General features: G+C 38.5%; 1 protein-coding gene and 2 long non-coding RNA genes across 9 annotated transcripts in view; 1 reads left to right on the forward strand and 2 right to left on the reverse strand.

The window, feature by feature from the left end:
• The window catches only part of LOC123866653 (uncharacterized protein ZK1073.1), a 57,406-nt gene that overhangs the window by 5,593 nt on the left and 31,985 nt on the right, over positions 1 to 19,828 (reverse strand). For 6 of the 7 annotated variants that reach the window (XM_045908334.1, XM_045908337.1, XM_045908333.1 and 3 more), the window contains 5 exons: positions 11,623 to 11,673; positions 8,705 to 8,768; positions 5,882 to 5,999; positions 4,959 to 5,280; positions 1,351 to 1,478 (listed from right to left, as the gene is read on the reverse strand). In XM_045908334.1, the coding sequence (XP_045764290.1) occupies positions 1,351 to 1,478; positions 4,959 to 5,280; positions 5,882 to 5,999; positions 8,705 to 8,768; positions 11,623 to 11,673 (683 nt within the window). The remainder of the gene's footprint in view (positions 1 to 1,350; positions 1,479 to 4,958; positions 5,281 to 5,881; positions 6,000 to 8,704; positions 8,769 to 11,622; positions 11,674 to 19,828) is intronic. The other variant, XM_045908335.1, reaches the window with a different exon arrangement.
• On the forward strand, positions 107 to 9,935 carry LOC123866675. Its single transcript, XR_006796240.1, has 3 exons — positions 107 to 129; positions 8,983 to 8,985; positions 9,573 to 9,935. It is a non-coding gene; the product is annotated as an uncharacterized LOC123866675 (long non-coding RNA).
• LOC123866678 lies at positions 7,793 to 8,159 on the reverse strand. Its single transcript, XR_006796243.1, has 2 exons — positions 8,093 to 8,159; positions 7,793 to 8,042 (listed from the first exon to the last, which is right to left on the reverse strand). It is a non-coding gene; the product is annotated as an uncharacterized LOC123866678 (long non-coding RNA).

A 19,828-nucleotide genomic window follows, 5' to 3' on the forward strand; every position in this document is an offset into this window, starting at 1 on the left:
AATTCTAGGCCAACGGGAAGTATCCTATAGGTTTTCTTGACAGACGCGACGGACGGACGGACAGACAGACAACAAAGTGATCCTATAAGGGTTCCGTTTTTCCTTTTGAGGTACGGAACCCTAAACAATGTGTTTATTGAACCGCGCTGGATAATACCTACCCGAGTAAGTATGTAGTATATACTGATGGCATAGCAAAATTGTCCGACAAAATATAATAACATCCTCAAGTTTTTTAACAAGCGATAATACTTTAAACACTGCAACAAAGCAAAACATATTATACTTCATGCTTTGTCCTCGATATAGCATGTTTACATGTAATTAGTTAGCATGCTAATTTCTTCGGACACAGCCTTCGTATAATTATGATAGAACTTCACTTACAGGTAAGTTCATTTAGTCACAGACTCTTTATTTCGTAGACGAAATAAGTTACAAGCCTGAAAATTGGGTATTTGATATTATCATCATAAAGGAGTTTGCCTCAATGTGGGATGCGGCTAAAGTTTTTGCATATTACTTATCTATACAGGATGTAACCAGAACACTAGCAAAAACTTAGCGATATTATTACACTACCTTAACAAAAACCAATGCCGATAACCATTTGTCTTATCTTGTAGTTTTAAATGATTTCGTATTTTTCAAACTCGCATTATATACAGGGTGTTTGGTAATTAGTATATATAGTTTATTTATGGTTATTAGTATATATATATATATAGGTAAGACGACACGTACCCATGCTACTTTGATCTGATAAATACAATGCTGAAGTAAAATGCCGAAATAAAATTATTAAAAGTTTCCATACAATTTTTTTATGTCCATGTTTTCATGGCCCTAACGTTCCCTAACTCACTGAGATCGTTGGCCTTGGCCTATCTAAAGATGGTCAACGACCCTAACGTGCCCTAACTCAGTGAGTTAGGGCACGTTAGGGTCATGAAAACTTTAGACATTTTTTTTTTAATTTTGAATGGAAATTTTTATAATTTTTCAGATCAAAATAGCATGGGTACCTACGTGTTGTCTTTATATACTAATTACCAAACACCCTGTATAGCGTGGTAGGTATAGCGTGCATAACTCAGGTCAACGCCCCACTTACGACGTCGCATTGACTTCGAGGGTCCTATTTGGGGAGCGTTTGTTGACCTCTAGCGTCAGTCAGATGTTTTATTTGCAATAAATTATGAACTTATATATTGTGAATACAGGATCTTTAAAAAAAATCTTAGTTCTTTTTATGTTTTGATCATCAGTACTATAACCTGTCTTCGTTTTTGCTAGCGTTCTAATTACACCCTGTATATAATATAATATTGATGAACGTATGTGACTCACTGTATAAAGGCGCGCACATACTGCTTGATGTTGTGCGTGTTGAGGTTGCCGCGCAGGCGCGAGCGGTACTCTGCCTCGGCCAGCATTCGCTCGCGCTCGCCCGCCTCGCACGTGTCGCTCGAGATTTGCTGCAAACACGCAAGTACAGCATTCAAGTAATAATTAAAAAAAAAAAAAAAAAATATTAGCCATGCTAATCATGACTAATACTCCATTTTCCCCTCCAATTAAGCGTAAAGCTTGTGCCAGGAGTGGGTACGACGATAGTGCACCGGGTGGGGTTTGAACCGCCGACCTTTCGGAATTCAGTCCACTCCTCAACCGTTGACCTATCGAATGTTTAATTTACTATGGTAGTTGTGATTTATTAAATTTTTATATCCACGTGGGGTATTAGGAGACGTGTGGCCTAGTTGTGACAACGCATATCAATCGATTGTGATTGTTGAGCAACGTTGACCCAAATCGGTAACTGGATGGGTGACCGACTTAAGTCCGATTTTGGCCTTTTCGTTTCCTCCGTGCCCCGGAGAGTACGCTAAGCCGTCGGTCCCGGTTATTACCACTAACATCTGATAATAACTGTTAATTAACCTAAGAGTCGAAATTTCGTTCTCTTAGGGCCAATTTCACCGACAAAACTAAACGCGATTAGTTCACGCTAAACTCAGTTTACGCACATAACTGAGTTTAGGGCCATAGTTTGCATTTCACCGACGTCAATTAAACGCAGTTAAAGCTAAACTCGGTTTAAATTCTAAACCACCAATTTTCGACGTTTAGCTCAGTTAAGCCGAGTTTAGAGAGCTTTCAAGTGTATATTTTCATACTAATGTAAACTAATCTTTGCTGATTGTCAATATGAAAACAGCATTGGCATTAGCTTTTGATGATAGTGATGCTGATGTAATATGTTGTTCGTCGTCCAAGATGGATGGCAAGAGAAGAAGCACTTCGACTCTTCACGCTTTTCAGCTAATGAAGCCGCGTTGGTTTTTTTTATTTTCGACAATGTTGAAGGGTCTTTCGACGACTTCAGCAAGAGCCAATTTTTCGCTGGCGGCAAAAGTGGCGTCTCTTTTTCTTTTTGACATAACTAGTAGCAAAGTAAAAACAACAACAACTAAACAATACAAAATAACGACAAAATTAATAAAACAAAATACTATAACAAAAAAAACTTATATTGATATCAATTTCAAATACTTAAATAATAAAAACTTTAAAAAGAAACACAATGACAAACACCATACAACACCGACCAGAAAAGAAAAAGAACAAAGAGCAGGTATAGCACAATGACAATGCGCTTTGTTCTTGCAACTAAAACTTAGTTTTACTAAACGCGATTAGTATAGAGCTGGTGAAATCGGTTTGACTTAAACTGAGTTCAAAGTGTTTGTTTAAACTCAGTTAAGCTAAACTTAGTTTTATTAAACTAGGTTTCTGTAGCGAATGGTGAAATCCGCCCTTAGTCGAGTTGTATGCGGCAGGATTTGAGAACCCACCGCATTATTATCCCAAGAGAACTCCTACCATTATAGGATTAGTGGAAAGGGGTCATGACCCTCAGTAATGAGGAATACGACTATAGAGAGAGAGTTGTGATTTGTTAAATTTTTATTCAAGGATCCAAAAATCAACAGATTAAACTGTGCGAAGTTGCCACGTAGTGTGGACCTAGCTTATCAAGTTTTTGAATTTAAATAATTTTCCACCTAACCACAAAAGAAAAGTGTAGTGGAATAAATGAAAATACTTGACTCTAGTTATTTAGGTCATTTTTTAATTCGCACTCCTATCTTTTGTTACTTTCTTTTTAAATTCCGTGTCAAGTAACTTTTTAACAAGTTGATTGGATCTCATGTATTAACATCAGATGATGATAAGTGGCAATGCAGTCTAAGATGGAAGCGGACTAATCTGGAAGGGTTATGGCAGTTTTATTAAAGCCTAACTCTAATTTCAGTTCTTAATATTTGGCATCATATTAGATCATCACTCAAAAACCGCCCCGTGGTTACAAAGTTGGTAAAAGAGACAACTGTGATATAGTTTCGATAGTAAATAAAATGTATAATCTGAATCAATTATGTATTTACAAATGAATCACAAAGACATTGATGCTTTGATATGAACTGGTGAATTTCAAACTCAGATGTAGGTATATAGGGGCAAACAACACACAACAGAAAATGAACAACAGAAAAATGTGTTAGTAAAAATCTATTTTCTTAGAAGTAAACAAAGGATGAACAAAACAATGAAACACTGTAATGAAACATTTAATAAGTCTAGTAATGAAAACTACACAAATGCAAAAACAAGACAAAATGTAACCTATGAAACAATAGTTGGATACATTCTAAGAAAATAGCAAGCGTATAAGGAAAATGCTTTAAAAGAATAAGAATTTACAGGCTTTATACAATAGGTACACTTATGTAATGAAATCAGCAGACACATTTGACAAAAGCTCATACGCATGTAAATTCACACGTATGTAAAATCATCGACAGTGTTTGAAACGCTAGGAATATAAAGTTTGACTTGCAAGATGGTAAATCTAATGAAAATATCAAGATTTCTAAGCTCTCAGAAATTTTGCATGCTCAAAATAAACTTAAAACAATTTCCTTGCCTTTAAATTGCCGATGTATGGACAACGTAAATAAACTAAAGAGGGTAATTTAAGGAGAAAAAAAACCGGCCAAGTGCAAGTCAGACTCGCGCACTGAGGGTTCCGTACTAGGGTATTTTTTCCAACATTTTGCACGCTAAATCAAAAACTATTATGTTTAAAAATAAATAAAAATCTGTTATAGAATGTACAGGTAAAGCCCTTTCATATGATACCCACTTGGTATAGTTATCTTATTTTGAAAATTGAAACACATTTTAATTTTTTTTTTAAAGATGTAACCACAAAGTCGCGGTTTTCAGATTTATTCCTGTACTTGTGCTATAAGACCTACCTACCTGCCAAATTTCATGATTCTAGGTTAACGGGAAGTACCCTATAGTGTTCCTATAATATAAGTGATCCTATAAGGGTTCCGTTTTTCCTTTTAAGGTACGGAACTCTAAAAATCCTGAGATCACGATTATTTTAGTGCAAAGTTAGATCTTGTATAACGCAGTTATTCTATCCAAATTGGATGATAAGGTAGGTACATCTCAGCGGAATGATGAAACCCAGCGACTCCCTCACAAGTCGCGCTATTAATTTTAATGATAAAATCATACGTAATAACAGGATTCGTACTAACCGCGGCAGATTCGCGGAGGTTTGCTTTACGCGACATCAAGGCTAGTTTGGACGATTCCATTGAGGACTAGACCCTGTTAATCTTAATATATAAAACACAAAAAATGTTTCTACCTATGTCCGTTATAGACTTAGAAACTATCCAAACAATGTGCCTTAAAGTAACCCAAACCGGTTTTATTAGAAAGGCAATAATGCGAAGATAGTTTAAGAGTGTTTTTTTAGCGTAGCCGCACACGCCAGGTAACCGTTAGTTAAAAATAATACTCATAAAGAAAAACGTTGTCCAAACATCGCATCCGTTAGTAAATTGTTAATCACAAAAAGAAAAACATAATACCTGATAGCCATAATCAAGCAGCTCGGTCACAAAACTCACGTGTCCAAACTTGTGGTAGATGAGGAAGTCCTCCTCAGACTGCGAGATGTCTGTCCCCTTCCACCTGGAGAACCTGGTGCGGAAGGCGTCTGCCACTGATGAAGTGGAGCCAGTGCAGTTCACCAGGATCAGGCCGAGGAGACGCCGCGGGTGGGCGATGCCGCACCGTGCCAGGACGTTGGCTCCAGCACCTTCGCCAAGACCAACGGCATACTGGACGTGCAGGAAGTCCAGAACTGTGACCAGGTCTTCGCCTAGCGTTTGGAGAGAGGGGAATGGGTAACTGTGGAAGAGAATAGCGTTTCATGAAATGGGCAAGGAGACTACCAGAAGATGAGAGCGTTTCCAGTAAAACACTGTTGAGAAAAATGTGGTGGTGAGTTGGTCCGACAACATTACCAAGCTTGCGGGAAAAACTTCGAGGAGGCCCAACACCGAAAAGAATGGCGTGCACTTTAGGAGGCCCATGTCCAACAATGGATTAATAAGGGCTAAGAAAGAAGAAGATCCCTAAGGATGATTCCTTCATCATGATAAACCCATCGCCGGCTCACTGCAGCACGGATCTCCTCTCAGATTGAGAGGGGCTTAGGCTATATCATTCCACTCTCGCCCAGTGTGGATTGGCAGACTTCACACACCTTTGAGAATATTATGGAATACTCTCTGGCGTGCAGGTTTCCTCACGATGTTTTCCTTCACAGTTAAAGCAAGTAATATATTTTAAATACTTAAAGCGCACATAACTTCGAAAAGCTGGAGGTGAGTGCCTAAAGTCGAACCCCTGACCTTCCAAACAGAAGGCCAACGTCTTAACCACTTAGCTATCACCACTTTTGAATCTTATACCTTCATTTGAGATTGTAAACACTATTTCCACTTACGATTCTGGCAGATCTGGAGAGTTCTCCTCGTGTCCTGGCACATCCACGTGTATGAAGCATGAGCGCTCCTTGATCTCTGCCATCGCAGGAGAGTTCACAAAGTCCACCATCGAAGTGTCTATAAAACCACAAAATATTGTTAACATGTCTAACCATGGTTATTTTGTTAAGGGAGGAGGGAAATAGTGCTCAAGTGGCGTTTGGAGGAGGTCCATTGAGACAGATTTTAAAACAGTGGGACTCTTGTGGAACCATGTTAAATATAATATAGTGTTGTAGGGCATGGAAACTTCTGCTATCCTATCACACTTCACACTAATATTATAAAGGCGAAAGTTTGTATGTGTGTGTGTGTGTGTGTGTGTGTGTGTGTGTGTGTATGTTTGTTACTCCTTCACGCAAAAACTACTGGACGGATTTGGCTGAAATTTAGAATGGAGATAGATAATATCCTGGATTAGCACATAGGCTACTTTTTATCCCGGAAAATCAAAGAGTTCCCACGGGATTTCGAAAAACCTAAATCCACGCGGGCGAAGTCGCGGGCATCGGCTAGTTTTTCATAAGTCATCATCAGACGTCCAGTGCTGGGCATCTTCTCTTGTAGAGAGATCTCTTGTAGAGAGTTTTACACGCCACGTTCTTGCGCCGCCTGAATCCAGCGGCTCCCTGCGACTCGTTTGATGTCGTCTAGTCTACCTAATCTAGGTCTTCCAACGATAGTTTCCGGTATGAGGTCGCCACCTTGGAATTTGGGACGCCAACGTCCATCGGTTTTTCAAACATGCGCCCTGCCCATTAACAGTTCAACTTCGCAATCCACTGAGCTGCCTACTAAGAATACACCATTTTACTGCTAATTATCTAATAATGCGTCATCTATCATTGCATAAAGCCTTCATACGATCTGGGATTTGAAAACGCCTCAATCAAATCTTCAGACTTCCATTTATCGCGCACCGAGTGTTCTGCCAATCAACTCGAGTAAACATTTCGTTCATGGTGAATTTCTCGTTATGATGAATTGAAAGCGGTCGTAAATTGATATTGATTAGACATTGGAGTGTCAGTTAATCAAGAAACGGTATCAGTAGGTAGTATCCACTTCCATGCTGATTTCTGGTTTGAAATGTTTAAATATGGTTTGTTTTAGAATATTACATTATACACTTGAGTCAATAAGTTTACCACTGGTTACCTAACCTATGCTGTAAATACTCGTAAATTACATTTTTGAGACGACCAGGGCACATAGTTCAAAAACCGACCAAGCGCGAGTCGGACTCGCGCACCGAGGGTTCGGTACTCGGGTATTTTTATCGACATTTGTAACGAAGCGTTACATGTTATATTGTATTTATATTATTATTTTATCTATTTATTATTAAAAATCATATTTTTTGATATAACTAAGTATAATTTATAATTGTATGCAATAGTATATAAAGTTAAGTGTTGCAATTACCGAACGCATATTTTAATGGCGTCCTGTTTTCTAATGTCAGCCGACTTTTGACGGCTGAAGTCAGCTTGTTTGACAGGAGATTTTCGGTTCGCCGCCACTCCTGGATATATTTTTTTCATCCTGAATAAATATCTGGAATACGTGTTTTTTTTTCAAATGTTTTTTTATCTAAAATAATTTCTGCTGTGTAATTTTGCTCCCGTTAAAGGGTAAGTTTTGGATGGTACTTAAAACAATGTAAATCGTAGTTATTGCGTTGTCATTTTTCCGCCATGTTTCATACTTAGTAATTTTTCAAATTTCGATTATTTTGTTAGTTTATTGTAATAATCATAACCTTAGTAGTTAATTTTACCCTTTGCATTAACTATTTCGTAGTTTATTCATTAGAATTTTTCACGTAGATTGCATCATCATTTAAAATTCTCAGCCGACCCTCATTTTTATATTTTTTTGTTAACAATTTCGTTCTTTTAATATTTTGGGCCTTCTGCCATTTATTTAGCCTACTTAATTGTAAACTCCGTTCTGGTTTCTTAACACCGGCAATTCTACCACGTCGAAGTACCTACCTTGTGTTCGACGAGGCCCGGGTTCGATTCCAAAACGGAGATTGATACACCAGTTGATAACCCACCTTGGTTATCAATTTCAGGAGCAGAGTTTGGACTTTAAAGCCACGTTTGTGGTTAAAACCTTCAGCACGCCCATCCACGTCAGCACCGTCGGGATCCCACGGCCAAGACTCGCTGACCAATACTCCGCGCCTCACACCACCTAAGAGGCCATCGTCACAGGGGAGTACGGTCTCACACTCCCTAAGGAATTTGCCGAAATCGACCTATACCACGACCCTACAAATTTGTGTGCCACCGACTAGCTAAGCCGCGGTAGTTTCTGTACCATTTCTAAACTTAATTAGTATTATTAAACTTTACCGTGTGCTAATCAATCTTCCATTTTTTTAATTCTTATTAACTTTTCTAACACCCGGTACACATTTTGCACGATAAATCAAAAACTATTATGCATAAAAACTCTTTTAGAATGTACAGGTAAAGCCCTTTCATAATATGATACCCCACATGGTATAGTTATCTTACTTTGAAAATTTAAACACATTTTAATTTTTTTTTAATGATGTAACCACAAATTCACTGTTTTCGGATTTATTCCTTTATACTTGTCCTATAAGACCTACCTACCTGCCAAATTTCATGATTCTAGGTCAACGGGAAGTACTATAGGTTTTCTTGATAGACACGACGGACGGACAGACAGACAGACAACAAAGTGATCCTATAAGGATTTCGTTTTTCCTTAATGAAAATGAGCCTTTAAAAATGAAAGCTACGTACGATTGGTGCCTAGGTCGTGGACAGTTATGAAGACGCATCTTTTGTCCTGCTGGCTCAAGTCACCCTGAAATTCAGAAAGGATCTGTTGTTAGTATTCATCAATTAGTTAGTGAGTTTTGATTTCATGATTATTTTATTTCCAATGTAGTAATTTTTACCAAATACTGTAGGTACCTTAAAAACAAAGCTTCAGGCATCGCTTAAAATTATTAATTAAAAAAAACACATAATATATACTATTGTGCATAATATAGATCAAAGTGATATACCAGTATCAGAAAGTGCGCCAAAAAATAAAAAATATGTAGAAATGTGACATAGTTATATAGGAAAGACCTGAAAAGAATAAATATAAAGCTAAAATAACGCAAAGAAAGTGAAAGACAAAGAAAGAAATAAAAGCATTTATAATCTGTAAGATGAATAAATAATATCAGTTAAGTTATTTGAATAAAAATCTATTCTATTCTATTCTACGGCGCAGAGGGAAACGAAAAGAGGAAAAAAAAATAGGAAATTAACTGTTTTAAAAAGCACAAAACAGGTACCTTATGTTTTGGGATGGGTCCCTGGTAGGTTAAGCGTGAAAAATTAATAAAAAATTTAGTTCTTATTGGTGACAAATACCATTATACGAAATAATGTGTTGCTAACCTGCATACGACGATTACGTTACAAGAACAAAAAAGAATCTCTTCCAATAAAGGGATCTAATGACCAGAAAATACATCAGAAACATGGCGAATTGCCACTTCTGGCTGCTTATATTGGCAATTTTCTTGCGACATTAGCACGCCTTTTTGCTATCGTTTTGGGGAGCGATATATATCATTGATCGCATATCATATATTTTTGTACAATAAAAAAGTAGATACATTAATAACGTCTAAAGTGAAGAATTAAAACTGCCGCATTTAAAGTTACACTAATTTTATAGATAGGTACACATCTCTTCCACTCTCGTGCATATTGTATCTTTCGTCTTTTTCATCATCGAGAACGGATTTTATACGTCATGCAATAAGTTAGTCATGATAAAACCTGTAATAAGTACCTACTGTAAATAATTGAATCTCGTAATAAAAGTTCATCGATGTAAAAGTTACTTTGCTAACAAAATAAATGAAGTTTGTTCAAAAATGTAAATTCTCACTCTTTTTGATGCAGATTTGACTGCTTTGTCATTGTAATTGGATTCGGAGAGTTCCAATTTTATTTGAACAGCAGAATATAGAATACTAGCCGATGCCCGCGACTTCGCCCGCGTGGATTTAGGTTTTTCAAAATCCTGTGGGAACTCTTTGATTTTCCGGGATAAAAAGTGGCCTATGTGCTAATCCAGGATATTATCTATCTCCATTCCAAATTTCAGCGGTTTTTGCGTGAAGGAGTAACAAACATACACACACACACACACACACACACACACACATACAAACTTTCGCCTTTATAATATTAAGTGTGATTTTTCTTTTTTTCGGTTTGGTTTTTGAAGAAATTAAGTAGCCTTAGTTATATGAAACTCAGACCAACCAGAAAAATATTTAGTAATATTTTTAGCTTTTTACTTTTATGTCAGGTAACATTTTTATTTTTGAAAATACTCTAAAGCTAATGGAAAAACTATGTAGGGCTGATAAAAAGCTTTTGCAATTGAAAATTCACCAAAAAACGTGAATACGTCATGTTAGTCATGAAAATTGAGCGAGTAGAATTTTAATTATTGTCGTTTAGTGTATTTGTAGATGGACGCGCCACACGATTTTTTGTAGGATGTTTTGGAATAAAAAATTGTACTAGGCTATAATATGGCAATCCACAAAATTCTGAAAGTACGTACGTATACGTAGAGCTATCATCATATTATGCAAATAGAAATAGATTTTTTTATTCAATCAAATGAGTGGTTTGCAGTCGACAACGTTAATCTACCGTAATTGGGACTGGCTATAGGGCTGATATAATGCTGGCTAAAGGGTTCGTTTTGTAATTAAGACTCTCCCTCTCCTTCATGTGCCATTCTTAAATTGAAAACCATGCCAACTTCAATGCCATTATTAAAAGTTAGCAGTTTGTCTCTAAACTTCTCCTTGTCCGTGGCTAGGCGGGCTAGTTCTCCGACTGTTTTTATTCCAGTCCACTCCCAGGGACTCCCTTATGTTTCGTAGCCATGGCTTATTCACTTTACAACTCTTTTTTTTCTGCGAATTTATCCATCATTATTATCTTCACCAGGCGGTACCTATGGTGTCGCAAAATATGGCCCAGGTTCGAAATCTTACGCCTTACCATACACGATCAAGTTTGCTGGACGCCGCTACAAACTTGACGGTTTATGGCCTCAAAAGTGCATGACAAGTGGGAAGCAGAAATCGAATTTCGATTATACCAACTTCATCAAGTTTGCCCGTTGTGCCAAATCCTTTTATCCACGCACATGCAAACTGTGGAATCAACTTCCATTGGCGGTGTCCCCATACTAGATTACAACATGGGATAGGGGCGGACCAACAAATTCCTGAAAGGCCGGCAACGCATCTGGTGCTGCAAATGTTCATGGACGGCGGTAATCACTTAACATCAGGTGACCCGCCTGCTCGATTACTCGCTATTTTTTTAATTAAAAAAAGTTTGCAGCGTCATGTAAACTTGAGCTTGTGTATGAGCGGTTACGCTGCTTGATGGATCCAACTAACTCAGTCTTCTTCTGCATTCCGGCAAGGATCTCAGCGTTAGACACTAAGGTTAAAATTTCTATAGAGAACACTTTGACTTTGCTTAGACTTAAGTTTCAGTTAAAACGAGACAGCTTTATGCCAGTGGTATATCGCTGTCTCGTTTTAACAATGTCTGAAGTCTGAGCAAAGTCAAAGTGCGCACTATAGATTTCAACATAAGTAATAGTTTTTCCTATTTACCTGAACATGAACATGGATGTCGCCACTGCGGTCCGTGCTGACCACATATTTCTGGAACAAAAGAAACCACGGTCAGAAATTTTGAATTGATTTTTTTTCGGTCATAATACTCGTGCCACTTGATCCAAAGTATGACTCTAAGTCAAAGTCAAAATCATTTATTCAAAGTAGGTACAATTGTATTCCTTTTGATGGTCGAAATTGTTAAGTTTGTACGATATAGTGGTGATAATTAATTACGATACTTAAAACTAAAGCTACGAGGGTTCCAAACGCGCCCAAGTCTGAGAAGAGCCCACAACAAACTCTCGACCATCTCTCTTACCATTGATCAGCACTAGTGGTTTCAAGAAACAAAGCAAAACAGATGTTGTTATACAGAACAATTTTGCTGAAAAATCAGTGCGTGTCCGGATTCAAACCGCCTACAAAAGAAGCTAACGTCCTAGCCACTAGATTATCACCGCTACTACATAGAACTGTTAATACTTACTCCTTTTTAACCCCCGGCCCAAAAAGAGGGGTGTTATAAGTTTGACGTGTGTATCTGTGTATCTGTCTGTGGCATCGTAGCTCCTAAACTAATGAACCGATTTTAATTTAGATTTTTTCGTTTGAAAGGTGGCTTGGTCGAGAGTGTTCTTAGCTATATCCAAGAAAATCGGTTCAGCCGTTTGAAAGTTATCAGCTCTTTTCTAGTTACTGTAACCTTTACATATCGGGGGTGTTATAAATTTTTTATTTACACTTGTTATAATAATAGTTCCATAATAATTACTGTATTTAGGTAGGTACATTTTTGAAAAATTAAAAATAATATCACAAATCATTAAAAATAATCACAAGTCTTTGCTCGTTTATTCACTCACTGACCTCAATTTCTAAAAAGAATATTTTTGCTGAAACTACAAAAACAAAAATACTTATATTTTATGAAGACATTTTATAATATAAACATCAGCTGTGATAAATTATACAAGAACATCCATTCAGAGGATATTGACCTACTGTTTGAATTCAAAGTAAGGTTATAAAAACCAGACATAAATTAAATGATGCGTTTATTAAAACTATAACATGTCTCAATTTATGGTTTTACTGCATAGGGTAACCCTGATCGTTCACAATTTATTTATAGTTCCCCAAAAAGATTTAGCCGGGAATCGAACCTCCAATACTGGGCAAAATCCTTACGCCAGAGGTCGTTAAAGAACTTGGCATGACCCCGCGATATAACGAGCTAAACTCATAAATATTTGCCTAACATCGTAACAATGTTAGCTGTTATTGCTATCGAAGATTGCAAACACTATGGAAATAGAAAACCTACAATTTGCGAGACCCACTCATACTCGTACGTCACTTTATGATAGTGCATACTGTATAGGTAGGTAAGTATAGTACGCGACAGGTCGAGATGGCAATCGGAGTGGAAACGTCCCGCACAGCCCCCGCGCTAACCCGATGCAGGCGAGCGTGGGTGACGTGCGGGTGCGCCGGGGCATCCTCCCGCTTCACACCTCGATTGCCATCTCGACCTGTCGGGTACTATAACCCCGAAAAGTAAGAAGTGAGTGCCCGGGATCAAACCTCGGACCCCCCGAACAGGAGGCTGCCGATATCTTAACCACTAGGTTATCTCCAACTTTTCCTCTGGCTATCACTCTGAGTGTCTTGGCTGTCAACCTACAGTTCACTTACCCGTCGATGCCGAAACATTGATGTGTATCTTTTCCAGTGTATGTATACTTTTGATGTGTATCTTTTCCAATGTACCTAGGTATTTTGGTCTAATACTAATGAACCTGACTTGTGCAACCCACTTTGCATTTTGTGGTGGTGAAATATAACTTCAACGATCTTGTATTCTGTAACCTTTACTGAAATAAATTACTATCTATGCTATTTCAAACGATAATCGTGTTTTATGAAGCTATTAAAATTAGTAAGTATAACAACGTTGTAACGTAACAAATGTTGATTACATTAAGTTGTATATGGATTTTTTTTCGGATCGATCTGTCATGTGCGTAGTAGGTTTTTTTTTTCTAGGGGAATTCTCATGGAACCATCGCTCTTGAGGATACACGAGGCTGTGTCGGACTTTTGCCGACTAAAATCCTAACTTGAGAACAGTTTTCCTAACGGACGACAGACTCCCCGTGTCTTTTTCAGGAACCCTTTCTCAAGGGGGTAACCAGGGACAACCCTTCATTGCCTATGGCTATTACCTATGGCTTCATGGCTATTTTGAATAAATGATTTTGATTTGATTTGATTTGGTCCTTTCATGGCGCCACCAATCTCTCGGTTATATGGGCCGAATCACTTGCTCCTGCCATTTTGCGGGACGCTTCTTGGCTCCCGACAAATTACTTTGTCTTTCCTCCTTGTATCTTATGCTCACTCTACCCTTTAGGAACTAGACGAGGGTCTCAAAGGATAAGCAGCGATCTCGGGCGACCTGCCTGCTCCTGACCCTTCCGCGATAGATGGCAAGAGAGCCCATATCGTCCTCTCTTGCGATCCGCCAACGATATTTTTGTACAATGCGCAGGGGGGGGGGGGGGGGGGGGGGGGGGCCTAACCAGGTTCTTGAATACCCTGTATCACTTCGACCGTCTTCGGCTCCGATCCATTGTAATCGTCACCACTATTATAGTTTCTAGTCAAAACTTGTGGCCGCTAGATACAGCAGCAATTTTCTGACTGGAATTAGAAAACTTCCCCAGTGTGTGTGGTGTTTTCCCTGGGTGGATGCTACGTTTAAGCATTAGAGCGAGGCATGGGAAATCATAGTCGCCTCGTTCTGCGCGCTATTACACTTAACGGTACTTCTAGGTACCCCTATTAAAATATTTCAACTATGTGATGGTAAAAATATAATTATTGTCCACGCATAATAATTACTTCACGAGTGGGAAACCGCGAAAATGGCGTGAAAAATGCCAACGAAATGTCAGGGAATGCCACGAGCAAATGGGCAAATGAATCGTTCGAATGGAACTAAGCTGAAAAAACCTATGAGGGGTACGGGTTGAATAAAAACTTGCAGTACATACCACTTCAAAAATTAAATATGCCTATATTTATGCATTTGTGTAGCGTGAGGGGTAAGGTAACAGGTTCCTATAGCTCATTTTTCACTTATAAACAGTATAACACACATAATATACCTACACAGGGACGGACTTAGCGAAATTATAAGCGTTTCTTGCTGTACGACGGAACCCTAAAAAAAGCAGTGGTTAGGCACACACGCTGTTAAAATAGTCAAAAAGCCAATAAAGCTAAAATAATCTAGACAGAGATTAGGACAGGCGCTATATTTGCCAAAAAACCATTAAATCCAAACTTGAACTCTTGAATGATTAGAACCACTCTATTTGTTATCATAATAAACAATTGTCGTTTAGATCAAATCAATAAAATGACAATAACATCAATGGCCTTCAAGGCATTTGAGTCCCCAGTTCAGTAGTCAGAAGTGTTGTGATGAACGCAAATAACAAGACAAAAACATTGCATAGGGCTGATACCATTGGTATTACAGATATAGACTAGCGTTTAGCTACAATCAGATGACAAGTGATAATGCAGCCTAAGATGGATGCGCTTGCCTAGAAGATGCCTATTCACTTTCGACTTAATTAACCCATATTAAAAGTGATGGGGAAAACTGATGCTGGAAGGGCGTTCTATACCCTAGCGGTTAAAAGGAAGGGTTATGATTTTAGCAGTCTATGTATGTATGTTTGCATCCAGATTCTGTGTGTTCCACGGTCCACCGTAGCGCCTAAACTAACTGGGCCGGGTAAAGGTCTGGGTGACATAGGCTACATTTTTTTCTCTTATGTAACTTCTATCTGTGAAAAGTTGTATCTACTATTTGTAATTATTAAGATAATCTTCTGTATTTATCTACTGGGTACTTCTTATATACTATACTATGTACTTTTTAGAATTTACCAACAAAGCCTTCACGGTGTGTACGACTTTGGTCATGTGACCTAGGATAATATCTAGATATATGTCGAAGTGTTAAAGTCTAGGACTGTAACTAATAGCTCTATATTTAAATTATTCTTTGGCAACATAAGCGCAAACGCAATAATCGGACAAGGTTGTTGTTTGTTTTGTAAACAGTTCAGTTTAGCACTCTGTGTGCGAGACTTTGGTTTACAATTAACACTTATTTCGTAGGAATCTAGCTATATTGTTTTTTTGCCGAACTATGTGCCCTGCCCATTGCCAGTTCAGCTTCGCAACCCGCTGACCTATGTTGGTAACTCTGGTTCTCTTATGGATCTCCTCATGTCTAATTTAATCACGTAGAGAAACTCCAAGCATAGCTCTCTTCATCGCCACTTTGTGCTGAAAACATTGCACTCCTTTTTAGGTTGCCGTACCTGAAGGGTGCCACTCCGCTGTCCGTCTGTCTGTCTGTCAGTAGGCTGTACCTACTTATCTCGTGAATCGTAATTGGTGGGGAGTTGAAATTTTCATAGAATGTGTATTACTATTGCTGCTATATCTATACTAATAAATAAAATTGCTCATATTAAGCCCATATGGTTATTTGAACGATACCATGACTGAATCACACGTTTTCCGAATCTGAATCAGTTATCCGAAGTATTTTAATATGCGACTCTTTTGCATGTAGTAATACTTCATGGATGTATGTCCGGTGTAAACGGATAGATGCCAATTGAGCGGGTTGATAGGTTGATGGGTTTAGTCCATCGCAAACATGGGTCAATTGCTCGTCACACCAATGCGATAGACGCCGCCGGCTATTGGGAGCCTAGAACTGACGGTGGACCTGCAATTTGGTAATTAAGGTCTTTCCATCCGCGTCAATAACGTGAGTAGTCGTAGTACGAATTTTCATAGTTATCGAAAACAAAATTCGATGTATAGTCAAAGGCCGTAAGTCATTTAACACCTTCGCGTAGCACGGTACGCATATGCGTTAGGTGTGTGTGGCGTGTTTATAGAAAAAGGCCATAAGTGCGACAGGTTTTTGATGCAATAGTTTCGCAGAATTGCTACTCGAATTCTGAGGCCAACCGTTCACGGTGTAATCAGAACGAAGACAGGTACTAATGATTAGTGATAAGGCACCACAAAAAAAACGCGAAATAAAAATTAAAAATCTTGTATTTTTTTAAAGTTCACAATATATTGCAAATAAAACATCTGAATGACGTTAAAGGTCAACCAACGTTACGTAAATGGGTAGGCCACTCGGGGTCCATGCCACGTAGGTGGGGCCTGGTTTTGCCGCTATACATTGCGGATTTGAAAAATACTAAAGCAGTAAACGACAGACAGGCAGATGGACAGACAGACTAGGAGTTCCTTTTTTCCTTTTGAGGTACGGAATTCTAAAAACCAAGATGGTGAATTTCAAAATGGCCACCATAAAAATTACAAAAACAGTTCTTAGTGCGATTGTACGGAACCCCTCGTGTGCGGGTCGTTATTCTAACGAAGCTACACTTCGCTAATGAATAGTGACGCTCAATGAAGAAACAATTGTTCCTAACTACCGTTTATCTCGCGCCCACTCGAGATGTACCTACCCACCTCATACTACGTAGCTGATCGCCCCTCTTGACACAGGTGTAATATACAGAACCAAAAATATCTCCTAAGGATACCTATCTATCAAAAAGTTTCGGGATTAGTAGGACTAGAACCCATATTATTTGCTGTTACTTAAAAGGCAATAAAAATATCAACAAACTCTGTGAAAATTTTAACTCGTGGTTATGAGTTAATTTATTTTCATGAGTTAAAGCCTACTGACAGACAGACGGACGGACGGACTGCGGAGACTTAGTGGGTCCCGTTGGCAGACTAATTATTGAGGTATGAAATCATAAAAACTAAAAGGTCGCTATCAAAAAATAGGGACAAGGATTCTTGTTTTATTAGGTACTTATGTAATGTATAAGACCAAAAGGGCATTCGGAGTCATACAATTTCGTCGGTTGGGATGTGATAAAGTACAAGGGACATCCAGAAATTGATGTCCCTAGCAATTTTCCCGAAAGGCATCAAGATTTGAAGACACACTTTATCAAATTGGCTCTCTATCTTGGGTCCATTTACCCTTTCGCTCTAGCTACGCGTATAATCAGGTCAAACTGTACTTCGATTTCTGGACGTGTAATTTTGCAAAGTCAATGATTTATTTCAAAGTAAATTGCGTAAGAAAATAATCAACAATAATTAAATAATGAACATAAACTTCGGTAATGCAAATAGCAAGTGTAATGAATGATACTACGAACTAAAGCCAGCCGCACACGCGCAATATTATTGGCAAACCAGGATTTTGACAAATAAATTTGATCAATGTATATAGTACGCGACAGGTCGAGATGGCAATCTGGCTGGGCACCCGCACAGCCTTCGCGCTAACCCGGTGCGGGATAGCGCGGGTGACGTGCGGGTGTGCGAGGCGTCCCCCGCCTACCCCGATTGCCATCTTGACCTTGTTGCGCACTATAAGGCCCCATACCGGAATGCACCTATGTACATAGGTTTTATTGAATAATTGTCATACGCGCAAACAGACAAAATTTAAAAAATATTGTTTTATGTGGTATAAACAGTCATCACAGTAATGAAACTTGTTAGAAGACGTTGAGTCTTCATCTACACTGACAGGCGTCAAAAATACATAGGTACCTAGCCTAGGTAAGAAAAGACTACAGCTGTACTCGGCAAAAAATATTAAACATCGCACTTTAGAATGAGATAAAGGTTTCGTAGAGCGTTGTCTCTATCGTTGAGACCGACAAAACGTCACACAGGCTTGAGTGACAGAGACGGCGCTCTACGAAGCCGAAATCTCTTTCTAAAGTTCGATGTGCAATATTTCCTGCCGCGTACTGTATGTATCTCTGATTTCACGTCACTCCTAGCCTATAAACATTGACATCGATCCTTTGACAGATGTCGATTCAGGATCAAACCGAGAGTTTCCTCACTTGAATCACACTGATATCGATAACCATGTAGATTGATACAATTATTAATATTATTGCGTGTGTGCGTCTAGCTTTACAAAATAATTCAAAATTGCCAAAAAATGCACGCTCACTGCGCATGCGTAAGACGTACGCGTAGTACGCGTCTTACGCATGTGCGTTGACGAAATTACGGCGCACTTTCATTCATCATTCGTATTCGTGCGATCAATGCGATGGGAACAAGGAAATGAATTTGTGAGTACCGAATGGTACTTCAAGCACTTCAAGTCTGGCGAGTGGCGACGATAGGTACGCGTTGCGCATTACTCGGTAATGAATACATGCGGTTTTCTTCAGATCTATTTATCACTATCCACCACAGTACCCACATTATAAATGCGAAGGTGTGTTTGTTTGTTGGTTTGTTCCCGCAACAGAGACACGATCGACGTGATTGTTTGCATGGATATAGTTATGGATATAGTTGTTACATGGTATAAGACGAGAGTGACACAGGCTACTATTAGGTATATATCCCGGATTTTTAAAAACCCATAATCCACGCGGACGAAGGCGCGGGCATCAGCTAGTTTTATGTTATTTTTTATGCAAAGTGCGTTTTTATACAGTTTTAGAATGTCAGTAGTTGAATTAAGGCCCCATTTTGAAAAGATTGCCATTTTTAGGAGCCTATTATTTGAAAATTTGAAAACAATAAGTTTGATATTATTTAAATGGGTGGTTTAATTTATACTTGTAATAAGGTGAATTTTTGAGTCTTCAATCTAAATTCGATATGAATTAATAGTGAATGTAATTTCTTCGATGGAAAAAAATCCGGAAACTACTCCAAAAATCAAAATTTTTTAGTTTTAATCGGAAGAGATACTCAAATAAAAACGATATAATTTGATTTTCTGCATTTTTCTTTCACTATGGCCTCTTAGGTTACAGTTGATTTAGACATGCGAATTTAGCATCCATGAAAAAATACGGCACTATTTAGTTTAATTCAAACCACAGAATTCAAATATGATAATAGAAATAGAAAATAATGGTCATGATTTTTTCGCCAAAACCCAGTTTCGTTAAGGCCCATTTAGAACCACCCCGGATAAAATCTGAGCGGAAATTTCGCTCCGGTTATCGACCGGACGCGCGGAGCAACGCAGGCGGAAGTGCGTCGTCTCGTTCGCGCTGCCGTCCTTTTGCAGAAAAGA

Source organism: Maniola jurtina, chromosome 7 (assembly GCF_905333055.1).
Source record: "Maniola jurtina chromosome 7, ilManJurt1.1, whole genome shotgun sequence".
Taxonomy (NCBI): Eukaryota; Metazoa; Arthropoda; class Insecta; order Lepidoptera; family Nymphalidae; genus Maniola; species Maniola jurtina.